The sequence below is a fragment of the Curcuma longa genome, unplaced genomic scaffold, assembly GCF_044706935.1.
Source record: "Curcuma longa cultivar G26 ecotype Majalengka, Jawa Barat unplaced genomic scaffold, ITB_CL_G26_1.1 utg3290_np1212_1714210_RagTag, whole genome shotgun sequence".
Lineage (NCBI taxonomy): Eukaryota > Viridiplantae > Streptophyta > Magnoliopsida > Zingiberales > Zingiberaceae > Curcuma > Curcuma longa.
Window position 1 is genome coordinate 736,372 of NW_027435602.1, and position 14,274 is coordinate 750,645.

At 34.3% G+C, this 14,274-nt stretch overlaps 1 protein-coding gene across 1 annotated transcript in view; it reads left to right on the forward strand.

The window, feature by feature from the left end:
* LOC141820381 (inositol hexakisphosphate and diphosphoinositol-pentakisphosphate kinase VIP2-like) overlaps positions 1 to 14,274 on the forward strand; it is a 68,105-nt gene that overhangs the window by 51,178 nt on the left and 2,653 nt on the right. Inside the window, exons 25-27 of the mRNA XM_074707685.1 lie at positions 31 to 102; positions 5,847 to 6,094; positions 6,160 to 6,217. Of these exons, the coding sequence (XP_074563786.1) occupies positions 31 to 102; positions 5,847 to 6,094; positions 6,160 to 6,217 (378 nt within the window). The remainder of the gene's footprint in view (positions 1 to 30; positions 103 to 5,846; positions 6,095 to 6,159; positions 6,218 to 14,274) is intronic.

Here is a 14,274-nt window from a genome sequence, read left to right on the forward strand (position 1 = left end):
TGGGTTGTTTATGATCACTTATCTTTTCAGTTGCTAGCTGATGGTGTTGTTCCTAATGAGTATGGGATAAATCCAAAACAGAAATTGAAGATCGGTTCAAAGGTATGTAATCTTGCAATGTCCTTTTATTATTTTATCATTGCAATGTTTGTGTGTATAAGCTCTATTTACTTGAAGCTTGCATGGACAGTTTGAAATTTTAACTTGGAGTCTTTATATTGTAAGTGCCAAATAATATGCTATTTTAAAATGTAATGGTAACATGGTATAAAATATTGTGTTGTGCCGATCGGCACATACATAAATGATCGCACACGTGTATAGCATGAAAAGAATATCAATTATATAACCCCTCAATATTTAGTTTCTTTTAAAACTCATTTTGCTATTCTAAATAAACAAGTAGGGTTTTGCTGCTTATTTGCATGTTGTTTGCTTTGATTATTTTTTGTTCTCCAAAAACTTGAACAAGCTCTCCCAGCATTAGTGTCAAAACCTCCTTTAGAGCTTGTTTTTATAAGGCGGTTGTTGGAAATGACAACATTTTTGAATTTGCCGATCAGTAACTAGTTTGCCCCCATTAGTCAAGTGTCTACCTCCACAATGATTATATCAATACTCCAACGACTCTTTTCTCGATTCCTATGTTGACATCAGTTAATTGAGCTTTTCCTTATCAATCGACTTGTGATGTACTAGTCAACTGTGCAGTCGACTACTCGCCTAAACTTTCTATTTGACTGCTTCCTAGTTTGAGTCGACTACCCAACCGATTCCCTCATTAGTTGATTGAATTTTACTTTAGTCTACTGAACTAGACCATAAGTTTGACCAAACCATAAACTTTGTGATTTTGGATTTATTAGTCGACTAAGATACTTCAATTAGTCAACTAATACTTTGATTCTGGCCATTCTAAGGTTGAGTACGTATTGTGCCAAGAGAACCCATATTTCTAAGACTTCCTTTTTTACCTAATACAAATTGACGTAGACTTACTTGGACTTTCAATACCTAGAGACCTAGTATCTAGGACCTCAACCTTTACATAGTAACTAGTTGACCTTGACTTGCTTGAATTTCTAATGTCTAAAGACCATTTCTCCATAACTTCATCTATTGCCTAGTATTTGGTTGACCTTTACTTGTCAAAACTTTTGCTTGCTTAAAGTTCACTCCTTTTGAATTTCATCATTTAGTATTCAGTCTTCCTTGACTTGCATGTATTTTCAACAATATACATCAAGTCCTCCTTGACTTGCCTAGGTTTCCTTCACTGCCAACAGCTCCCAATTGGATTTCTCTATTGCCAACTCTCCGTTGGACTTCTCCTTTTCTAAATGTCCAATCGACCTCAGCTAATTTTGACTGTCAACTGTCAAGTATTCGATCAACCTTAACATATCCAATCAATAAACATTTTGCTCAAACATCAAAAATACAAACCTTGATCTAATAGGACCAAACTAGGCCTAAATGCACCAACACCATCTAGATATGCTACATCAACATAACACTCAGTCGTTGGATAGATGTGTTCGAGTAGAGGTTATACCCAAAATGCCTAGAAGGATTAACTAACATATGAGCACTCGCCAACTTCTTTTTAAGCTTTAGAAGATTGCTTCACAAGCGTCATCCCACGTAAACTTGATCCCTTTTCTATTCAAATTGGTCAAAAGATTTAGCAATACAAGGAAATCCTTGAATGAATTTCTAATAAAAAAGCATCTAACCTTACGAAGCTTTGAGTCTCTTGCAAGATTGTCATATTGAGTCGTGTTGGTTGGCACAGGTAGAATTTACCATTTCTCACCAACTAACATCGAAATCATATAGTACCAGCACCAGATGGAACCGCGAGACAGTAGCGGTCTTATAGAGGCCTCTATGATATTGTGAGGTTGCTGTGGCGACCCCAATTGGTGGCTTGTAATTTTCTCGATGATAATTTCGTTCCCTCTTTCATCTATTTCTTGTTCTCCTTCCTTTTAAAGATGAAGATGAAACGAATTATTAGAAAAAACATCTATAATAATCAAATATTAATAAAAATATTTTGTAATTAATATTTTTTTATATTTCAAAAGTACTAAAACCGTTTTGGCACACACGATACAATACCGAAAATGTATCATTCTGGTCATAAATCGAAACTCCAGCATAGCTTGAAATTGTAAACCTTTGATAGAACCTCATCAAAGGAGGATAGTAAACCATCTAAGCCCTTAATTCTATGACATCATCAAAAAGGGAGAGTGCACCATCTATAGTTTGTTTCTTGATTTCTAGATTTCTTTAATTCTAAAAGATCTTACCAGCAAGAACAATAAAAGGTCTCACTGACAATTCTATGTCCATGACCCAAAGGTTTGCTGGAAATCATGAATAATTGTCATTCTAAGGGAATAATTTGATGAAAAATATAATACAAATTTGAATTTGGTTTTGGGATGGAATACACCATGAAGGGGGACATAAAGAGATCCTTAAATCATTTGGAAGCCAAAGACAATGGCTTAGAGATGAGAATCTTACTCAAAATCTGATGGAGAAGAAGTGTAGATGTTGGTGCCCATTAACAAAATAAATAAATAAAAGGTGCCACTTGCCTAGATATGGAGGAGATGTAGAAGATGAGAGGGTCTCTTGGGAGGAGAAGAAAGGTTGAAAAGGAGGTGGAATCTTTAGGAACAAGTAGAAGACAAGAGGGTTTCTTGGGAGGAGAAGAGAGGTTGAAAAGGAGGTGGAATCTTTAGGGGGCGTTTGGTTTGAATTTTTTTTTTTTTTTCTATTTTCTATTTTCTATTTTTTATTTCTGTTTTTCTATTTTCTGATCTAATTTTTAGAAAACAGAAAATGTGTTTGGTATGATATAGTGTTTTCTATTTTCTAGAAAAGAAAATTGGAAAATACGTTTTGTTTGTTAATATGAAAAATTATAAATAAAATAATTTTAATAATTATAACAAAGTTGGGTCTAGCGAAGTCCAAGATCATCCCCATTCTAAAAATTCATTAATTTTAATAATTTATTTGATAAATAAATGCATGTTAAATAAATAGGATAAAAAAATAGATATAACAAAATCTGCATAATAGTAAAAATATTAACTAGAACATTGAAAGTTTATCCACAATTCTAAAAACAATCAATCATAACAATCATTCATAACAGAATCAAGAGCCACAAAAGACTGAAACCAGACATTAACTAATTACGGATGATGCTCTACAAAATCATTCCACATATGACTTGCAATTTCATCACGTACATGTCCCATCTGAGCTGTTTGACTTGGATCAATTGGAATTGGCTCTTGATCACCAAAATCATCTTCAACTCCAGACATTAGCATATCATCAGAAAAGTATTCCATAAACAAATTATCCATTGCATGATGTCGACATATAAAATTATGCACCGCACAACATGCAACTGGAATTAATCTTTGCCTAGTAATTGGATAGTTTGGCATATCTTTTAAAATTCGAAACCTTGCTTTGAGCACCCCAATGCATCGCTCTATAATATTACGACATGTGCTATGCCTTTAATTGAATAACTCTTCCTTCCGTCTTGGTCTGCCTTGGCGTTGGTAATCTCTCAAGTGATAGCATCGACCTCGATACGGAACGAGAAACCCCAACATATTTGGATAACCAGAATCAACCAGATAAAATTGATCTGTGATAGTATTTCCATATTAATAATGTAAAACACAAACTCAAATGAATATACATAGAGAATTTTTTCTATTACTTACCACCGCAAGATTTAGGAAAATTATTTTCATGCCTTGTCAATGCGTCTATGAATACCCTGGAATCATTTGTTGTCCCCTCCCAGCCCGTATACACAAATGTAAAAAGCATATCGAATTCGCAATCAAGCATCACATTCTGTGTAACAATAACCTTTCTACCACGAAAAGATGTCTGAATTGATGTCGGTGCCCATGATGATACATGAGTCCCATCGATAGCTCCAAGACAATTCTAAAAATACACAATGTCTTAGTAAGGATATATTGTAAATGTAACTAGATACATTACGGTACAATACATACCTTAAAATACGGAAACCACTTTGGATTGTTCAATATGCAAGGATGGACGTCATTGTGTTCATACGGTTGAATAATATATGTAGGAATTGTAGGATCCTATCCCTCATTTTCAAATTGTAGTCTTACTCCTCAAATTTGATGGATTTAGCAAATCATAGATGATTCAATTTTCTTTCCATGACTTGGTTTGTGTAGCTGTAATAGTGGATTTTTGTTAGCTGACTTCTTCTCAATTTAGATCTAGGAAGTTTGTGGATTGTATATGTTAGCCATTGATGTTGTAATGGCCTATCATGTGAGGTGGTGTAAATAAATATGGTATGTGCAGTTTGTGTGTGCTATCTCCTAAAAATTTTGCTGATAACATACTCAAGAGTTGTTGGGGTTATGAGACGGAGACACTTTATTAGGATCTTCGCTGGAACTTGTTTAGTAGTTATGGTTGCATGCGTGTCAATAGATTCCTGGAGGGTTGTCACGAACATATTGATAAATGTGAAAAGGCAAATTGTTCTTCTATTCAAATTATGCAGATCTAATTGCCAAAAAACAACATTGCATGCTAGCGTGCTAGATAGTAAATGAACTCCCGTAGATTCATCATGATAATGGGCTCTGATATTAGAAATAAAAAAAATAGTTCACATAAATGATCGAAAGCGATAGAAAATCAAGGAACTTGCTAACTAAATTCAAATGATTAAACTACGATAATATGGTAGGAATACAAACCCGAATCTGACAGAACCACTCCGTTCGCTCCGATAGCAGCAGCAATGTCAACGTGCTCGGTGATTAGAAGGTAGGCCCTGTCGCCCACCAATGATTTCAAAGCACACGCTGCCTTGTAAAGCCTACCCCCAGTCTCGTCGTCGTCGTCGAGCACAACCACTCCGACTCCTTTGGGCAAGGCAAAGTCAATTTCAGCCCTTTCAAGTGGCAGAGGAGAACTGACCGTCGTCTGGGAGCGCACAGAAGAGCTCCTCGAGGGCAGGATCGGTGGCAAATGCCGCGGCGGAGAAGGAAGAGGAGAGGAGGAGGCGGCGGAGGAGGAAGAGGAGAGGAGGAGGAGCGCGCGGTAGAAGATCACGATGGGAAGGAGGAAAGGAGTTGTGTCGAGGGAGGAAAAAAATCGCGATTAGGATTAGGGCCCGCGTTTTTTATTTTCCACCCCACGTTTTCTTATTTTCCACCGTTTTCATTCTCTAGGTAGAAAATGACATTTTATTATTTTCTATTTTCTTAGAAAATGACTTTTTATTTTTCAGAAAATAAGATTAGAAAATACAAACCAAACAACATTTTCTAAAAAATCAAAAAATGAAAATAGAAAAACATCAAACCAAACGCCCCCTTAGGGTTTCTACCATGGTAGGGGAAGGGCAAGCACACAAGTTGAAAAGTCCCAACTTGACATAAACTCACTCCCAAATGCACCATATGGTTTTATCTTGTTTTAGCATAATCTCCCTTATTTGTGCTACAAATTGGAACAAATTAAAATCTAGCTCAAAATCCTTGGTGTAAAATTCAATTCAACCATAGAAATCCCAAATTTGAATTTGGTTTATCTTTACCATCAATAATTTAATCCCATAAATGACTGAAAAATAATAATGACATTTGAGAATATGCATACTTTTCTTATAGCCACCATCAATTGTGGTAAACTCTATTTTTCTTGTCCTCTTGCTTAATGATTTTCCTATAGCTTCAATTGATTTGTGATAGGTGCTTTATTTTTTTGCTTAAATTGTTGTATTGCTTTATCTGTAGATTGCTCGTCGTTTGTTGGGAAAAATTTTGATTGACCTTCGTAATACTCGAGAAGAAGCAATGAACATTTATGAACCCAATGATCTACCAGAAACACCTTCCATCAATACAAACAAGGAAGAATCAGAGGTACAAGTCAGAACTCCAAATAAAAATGACAAGACACGATGGCCAAGCTCCACATGTGAAAGTTCACAAGATGATGTTGATGATGATAATAAAGAAACAAAATACCGCTTGGATCCTAAGTAAGTGTTTATGTTATTTCGATATTTATTCTAGTCAGCTTTCTACATACTTTATTTGGTTTCAGATATGCTAATGTGAAATCACCTGAGCGACATGTCCGCACGAGGCTTTATTTTACTTCGGTATGTGCATATGTCCCTCTTAACCTGTCAGCATCTTAATCTAGAGAATGTAACTTGTAGATATTCATATCATTATGACATATTTTGTGTGATTGGCAGAAAGACACTTTCTCCAATTTAATCTTGCATAACAGCTTACATGTATTTTAAACTTTCTTTCATCAACCTTTAATTCTGTTTGCATTCAATTCTCTTTTGGATTTAAAGCAAAATGGTTTTCTTTCATCTAAGTGATTTAAACATGTGCTTCTAGAAATTGATGCAAGATCATCAATATGGAACACTATGGCAACCAAACAAATTTGTATGTTTGCCTTGAATTTTACACATAACATTATCTTAAATGGCAGGCAGACAAACTGTATCCAAGTGAGTATACCATCCATGATAGCGCTATTAGATACTACCTCCATAGAGTCTCAAAAATACCAGCAATATCTTTCTATGTAGAGTCTCCATTGATAATAAGCAGCAATATGTAGGGCACTATCTAATTTTTCTTTCCTTATTTGTCAATAAGATTAACATATGGCTTGCAAAAAGGGTTCAAATTCTAGAAAAAGGTCATTATGTCACTTTTAGCATTCTTTGTGCCACTAGAAATTTCTCATAATTGGCTTGTTATCTCCATCAATAACACTTAACAACTTCACTAATGGTTAAACCACCTTAATCGTGAAATTTACATCAAATCAAAGTTTTATGCTCATCAGATCATGGTAAGACCATTTGCATTGCACCATTCATTTTTAGATAACATCATCCTTAAATTTTCTCTTGTATCTATAAGAATTGAAAATAAAAAAGAAATTTCAAACCTTGTGATCCTGAGTGTTCTTTTGAGTGAAGTGACACATCATTTTTAAAGTCTTATTATGATGATTGTATAAAAGTTCCTGTTTTTTCAGCTATATTCTTAATCTTTTTTTCACTACCAATATTTGTAAGCATTATAACAATGGTTTGAGATGTTAAAAGTATATATAGAAGACGGTATTGACCGATTGCATAATGCATATATAGTACATGAGAGCATACACAGTCAATATTTAAAAATATTTATTATTTATAAAATAATTATTTAAGCTAATACTTACAAGTTATAAACTACTAAATTTCAATTTAGTTTAGTCTAAATGAACCAAATAAAACTTTTAAGTAAATATATAGACTACATATTCAATACACCATTATATATTGTAGTATACGCAATGATTCCGATGCCGACCATTGCCGCTCAATACGGGCAATTTTTATTATTTTGATGCAGGACTGACACCAAAATAGTATCAACACTCATGTGTTGCCTCTGTTGACTGTACCACATGTGATTCCCGTGGTTGGTCATAGGTTTTCTCTCGTGGTTGTAGTTAGCACGAAGTCATAAAAAGGATGAGACATAGAAATCTTACCACAACAACAAGAATCAATAACAAGAAGACAAGCGATGACAAGAAGAGCAAGTGACCATAACTTCTTCAAAGCACCGACAACAACTAATTAGAGAGAGGGGATCGGAGGTGATCACCAGAGAGTGATTGCTAATGTCATTTTTAGCTATACAGAAATTATAAAATGGTGCATTTTATTGCTTGTAAAAAGGCCTTGGATCAATGCATGTTTCAAATCTTTTCATTAGAAGGGTGGTTCATCTGCATGAAGCGCCAAAAACAATTACATCTGATTGGGATATAAGAGATCTCAAGTCATTTCTAGAGGACTTTGTGAAAACTAATGACTACTAAGTTGCAATACAGTAGCGCATTTCACCCACAAATCGATGGTCAAACAATTGGTGAATTGAAGTTTGGGCAATTTGTTGAGATGTCTTGCCAAAGGCAACATTGAGCAATGGGATCTGAGTTTGGCACATGTTGAATTTAGTTCTGTAAACAGAACCACAGGGAAATGTCTTTTTTGAAATAGTGTGTATTCCGAGTCAAAGTACTGACCTTGACAATGTATAAAGCAACCACTTGTTGATGATGCGATTGGTTTTGCAAACAATTTAAAGGAAATTCAAGAAATGTTTGACAAAGATTAATTGAGATGAACCAACATTATAAAGAAGCAAAAGACCAACATAGGCAGTTCAAGAGTACCAAGTTGGATATTTTTTAGATGTACTTAACAAAAGCAAGAAGATAGGCCCATGTAAAGTACTGCACAAATTTGAATAAAATGCTTATGAAGTGGAGCTTCCTCAAGACTTAAACATATCTCCTATATTTAGTATAGTTGATCTTCATACTTTCAGAGAGAGATATTAAACCAAATTTCTAGAAAAGAAGCTGAAATTATTGAAGCAGCTATCCAGGTGCCAGAGATGAAAATCAGATCTGTTCATATTCTGACTTGTGAAATGGATAGGGAAACTTGACTGGGAAAATCAAGGATAAGTGAAGAAGAGTTTATGTAGATTTATTCTGAAAAGTGCCAAACAGCAAATATATCAACTTGCATGGAGTCGAGTTACCTTTGGGGAAGAATGATAAGTCTAGATGAAAAGTTAGTTAGGTCTCAGTCAATATTAGTTTGTAAACCATTTAATGAGTTCTAGGGAGGTGAAAGAGTTCATTAATAAGTCTAGGAACTTTAAGTCTATTGAAAATTTCTTTTAAGTTTTTATTTTGACACTTAAGGGCTTTTTTTTTGGAGAAGAAACAAACTTCAGTTTAGGTTGACCTAAACTCCTATTCTAGAATTTTTTTTCTAGAATTATCTTGTTTAAAGACTTGGAAGAGTTGGGGTTTTGAGGACTCAATCTATGGCATCTCCTAATCCCTCTGTAGCTATGTTTCACACAAGAAGACAAAATTAAAACACCAATTTATCTTTATTGTATCAGGATTTGCTTATTAAAGTTGTTGTTTTGCTAATAGTCTCATTTTCTTTGAGATTTTTCCAGTGTTGAGTGTTGCACTTTTCTATTGAACTTTGCTTTACACCAAGTAACCTTTGAAGACTTGGTGCATCTGAGGTATTGATGGTATGACGAAAGGTGAACTTGAGGGCAACATAAAGCATCGAAAAGGTTGAATAGTAGGAGCTTAGACTACCTAGTGGCTTGTAGGAAACCTCTAACCAATGGCAACTAGTTCTTGGTTTTAGTCATCTATTAAACTTAATTCCAAGCTTTATGTTGGCTTAAAAGGTGTAATCCAACTAAAGTCAGGATCTCCAAGCAGATTAATTAACTAGAGGTGAGCCTTAGTCGACTGGAGTGGTTAGTTGACTTAGAAGTCAACTATAAACTCTTTGTTTAGAAAACTCTTTTGTTTGGGCTTCAGTTCTTTTCCAAATATTGAAGTTTCTCTCAAACATTGGTGGTGTGAAATGTGCTCTAGTTATTGCTGTAAAGGTAATCCTTGAATAAAGTGTTGTCATTCTAATATCAATTGAAGTGAACATTGTTGTCCTGACCCAAAGGGCTCCATCTCTATATAAGGGATGACATTCATACTCATGATAATATTCATCACTGCATCATAATCATAGAATGACACCACTAAGGATGCACAAGCCTGTAACAATAATAAATGCTTAAAAATTCATTGAATAATATAAATAATATTGTTGACACAATGTTTCACTCAATAATGACATCACCAAACCCATGTTGATTGACATAACTAGACATGCAGACAAATAAGAAAATAAGCAAAATCCAAAATGCATAGAAGCATCAATGTAAAATGAATGAATATTAATAGAACTTTGTATCTCTAAGCAAGATCATCCTATAATACTATTCAACCTCGAAGATCGTCTCAAGCTTGTGAATCTGATGGTCAAAGGAAAAAGAGGGAGTAAGCACATAAGTGAAAATGGGGTAAGAAAAGATGTGTGTAATATTATATCATAGAAGCAAAATAAATCTCTATCAATAAGTATTTTCATGTTCTTTTGGCATCATGGCATAATTACTCATTCTCATAATTCTTCTTTCATTCCCTTTTATATAATTCATCATTTCCTCTATGTTTCTTCTTTCACAATGTTACACATCTTCTAATCTTATTTTATACAAGAATCAACATAAATTTATAATGAGGGGGAACAACCCGCAATCCTCCTATTAAATAATGCATTTGTATAAAAGTGAACAGCCAATAATCCATCCACCTGATATGAGCATGCGGCATATGTGGAATAACAATAGCGAGTACATGACTCATAATCTATTTGGTAAGTATGCATCGTGTGTATATATATATATATATATATATATATATATATATATATATATATATATAATAAATAGGGTGAACGACCCACAATCCAATTGAAATGCACTTCACACAAAAAAAGGTGAAACACCAACAATCAATCCATAATATTTCATGTAAAATGGCCGAAGCGTACAAATGTGTTAAATGACTCAAAGAAAAAAATTTTACTACCAAGCCAATGCTCTATAGTTATAATAATTTAAGCAATGATATGCAACATAAAAAAATGTAGCATGAAATCAACATGACACACTGCATGCAGTGGGTCCCACATCCATACAATGGGACCCACAGCCATGCAGTTGAGTATGTCATGTTGGTTTTATGTTGCATTTTTTCATGCTGCATATCATTTCTCTAATAATTTATTTGATTCTTATTCTGGCATAAGTAGTCATGCAACCCCTATAGAGCATGGAGTTGAAGCTTTATGGTACGAATGCTACATCCATTATTTGTTAATTTAGTTTAAGTAATCAAGCAACTCCTTTAGAGCTTAGAGCCAAAGCTCTCTTGTATGATTTATCTATTTTGATTAGTATAGCTTACTTAATATATATAATTTAATTTATCATGTTTCTAATGGTAGTTCTAGTTCTTTTTTATAGTTATCTCTTAGTAATCTAATCAATAAGTTACATCAAGGAACAAACAAAATAGATAAACAACTAGAATATAAAAAGGCAAATAATAAAGGAGAATATGTTTAAGCAATAAAAGTAAACATGAGTTTACAACTAATATTTTCCTAACAGAGTCATAATTAATCTCATAGTATCTGTTTCATCAAATTAAATCATGCATGAGATAAATTTTGGAAATAAACAAGAATACCCACTTGATCGACGACTCATATTACACTAGCTCACCTTAGGAAACTCCACACCCCTTTCGCTAGTGGATCAACATATGGATTGTGATTTCAACAATACAATGCTAATTAGTCAACATATACATTATGATTTAAAAATACGATGTTAATTAGTCACTGCAGGGGGAAGTAAAGATCCCCTTCATCGATGCACGACGATCCTCACCCACTCTTGAGCTGACTATCAACAACACTGTGATGTGAGAATAAGAGAAAGTGGATCTAGGCTTACTGGTAGACATAATTGAGAAGAGGAGGAAGGTCAGTTTTACCAATAAAGAAAATAAAGAAGAAAGAGAAGGTGTTGGAGGATGTTGTCCCCTTCTCAAATGTTATGCATTGGGAAGAGGATTGGTAGGAGTTGTTGATTGCATGCAATGGTAGCTTCGAGTGGCAGTGAGCAGTGAACTATAGAACTAGAGGGAAAAGCTCTATGGTTCCTATAAATATTCAGAAGGGGGAGATCCTCCTTCGTTGTTGGAGGGGGATGGGCAACGACAATGGCAGCGTCATAGGAAACAACAATGCAAGTGGCACAATCAACAGCATTGTCGATGCAAGCAGTGGCGACGCAAATGGCGGCGGCAACATAGGCATTACTAACGTGGACGATAGCGATGTAGGTGGCAGTGACGTGGGTGTTGTATGTAGGGAGGGTGGAGAACACAAGTTTGGGAGAAATAGGGTTATAAATTTTTTAATATCACAACTAGGTCCTCTGAAAATTTAAACAATATAATAGTTGTGATATATGGCTCGGACCAGCTAGAGGGATGGGTGAATTATCAGTGACCTAAAAAAAGTTTTGCAAAACACAAAAAATTAAGCTTGTCAATAATTGTAAGGTACTCGTGTGTGGATTTGATTGGTCATGTCAATGTCGTATGCGCAATGGGAATGAATTAAAATAAAAAAGACTAAGGCAATTTTTACATAATGAATTTTATGTGGTTAGAAACCTTGCTTCTACTCTATGGCCTCATTAGGTGAATCACTCATAAAAATCCGCTAAGAAAATCTTTATTACTAGAGATGTAGAAAACCTCGTATCAAATGGTTTCATCTCTAAATATAAATTGACAATGTAATTAAAGACAGAAGACTAACTAAGAGCTTATATAAGAAAGTTTTCTCTTCAAATCTCAAGCCTTTGGAGCTTTGTTAACTTGAGCACTAGGTCACCTCAAGATTACACTTGTTTTGTGTAACCTTTTCAAGCCAAACAACCTCTAGGCTTATATAGAAAAGATTCCAAAACCTTTTTTGTCCACTTTTAGTCAAATGAAAACAACCTTCAATTGACTAATTGGGAATAAGTAGTCATATTTCAACCGATAGCTAGTTGGACACTCGATTGGAGCCTAAACTAAAATATTCTATTCTCTGAACCCTTATATTTGAGTCAACTAAATACTTGAGTCGATCACCTCTAGTCGGCTTAATCTGCTCAGAGATGTTGACTTCACTTGGTTTACACCCTTATAAGCCTACACAAAGTTGGGATTGAGCTTAATCGTTGGCTTCAAATAGGAACTTATTACCCTTTGGTCAAAGGCTTCCTACAAGCCACTTGGTAGTGTAAGCTTCTACCTAGTTATACATATGACTTCAATAATGTAGCATGAAAGTGTGAATCCAATGATTACACTTGCTTGTAATCTCTCACAACTTAAGTAGTTTTCATATCTTCAACTTTGTCAATGTTTTAATGTTACCCTCCACTTGGTGTCAAGACCTTGATCCGTCAATGTACAAAGCGCTCCAAGCTTGTTTAGGCATTATTCAACTATGGAGTCCACTTCATCCCTTAAATGTCTCATACTATCCTTCGGCAATCACCTTTGAGCTATCTCGTTACAAGTCATAAACAACTCAACCACGTTGAGTCACGAACTCTGCAAGCTCCATGTGCACTCTGGCAAGTCCTTGCACCTTGATGCACACATCAAAACCACAAATAAATCTAACTTGAGTCCAATGTGAAACACATCAAAATAACCCCAACAACTCATTCAAACCGGACCACTTAAGATCAATGTTGCAACAATATATGAATGAAAATTTTCTCAAGGCACAAAGTAAAGACAAGGATATATAAGTTTCTCACTCAATGGAAAAGCCTCCCAAGAATGATAATGAAAAAGCATGTTCAACAAACTTAGCAACTCTATTGTTGGTTATGCTTTGAGAATACGATCAAAGAAGATGTTGATGACTCACTTTAGGTTAAATTCTTATTGTTCAGGGAGAATAATGTAGTTCTAATATTGAGGATTAATTTAGAAATTTCTTTTAAATTTTAGAGTTTAAATTGTATAAGTTTTAAATTGTTAAGAATTGTTAAAAGTTTGTTATAATTTTTATAGACAAGTTAAGGTTTTTAGATGACTTAATTTTGTTTTGAGTTTATAAAAGGGTTAGGATTTATGATATTTTCCTCTTTGGTGATTTAAAAATTTGAGTTTTTCGTAATGTTATTTTTCATGATGAGTTACTATAGCTTGTCAATCAAATGCAATTTACATGTGCGGTAGGCAAAGATATAGGTAAAGAATATTTATGACAAATGCAAATATTTTATTTTTAGCTTCATTAAATTCATAGCTCCACATTTTAAATATGTGTGTGTGTGTGTGTGAAGCTTCCAATGAAACCAAATGAAATATGATACATATATTAGTTAACAATATGGGTGTCAATTCGGGTGGGTTCAGGTTGGGTTGAAGCAAGGGTTTTACAAAAAAATTTGCAACCAGAACCCAAACCAACCTAAAAACCCGACCGACCCGAATAACCTGACCAACCGGATCTGATCTTTTACTATGCAATATTATTCTTTTATTCTTTAACAAAATAATTAAATAAAAATTCAAAACACATAATAATAATATTTTATTTCAACACATAACAAGAAACCTCGTCTCTTCTAAATATTATAATTATATTTCATGGAT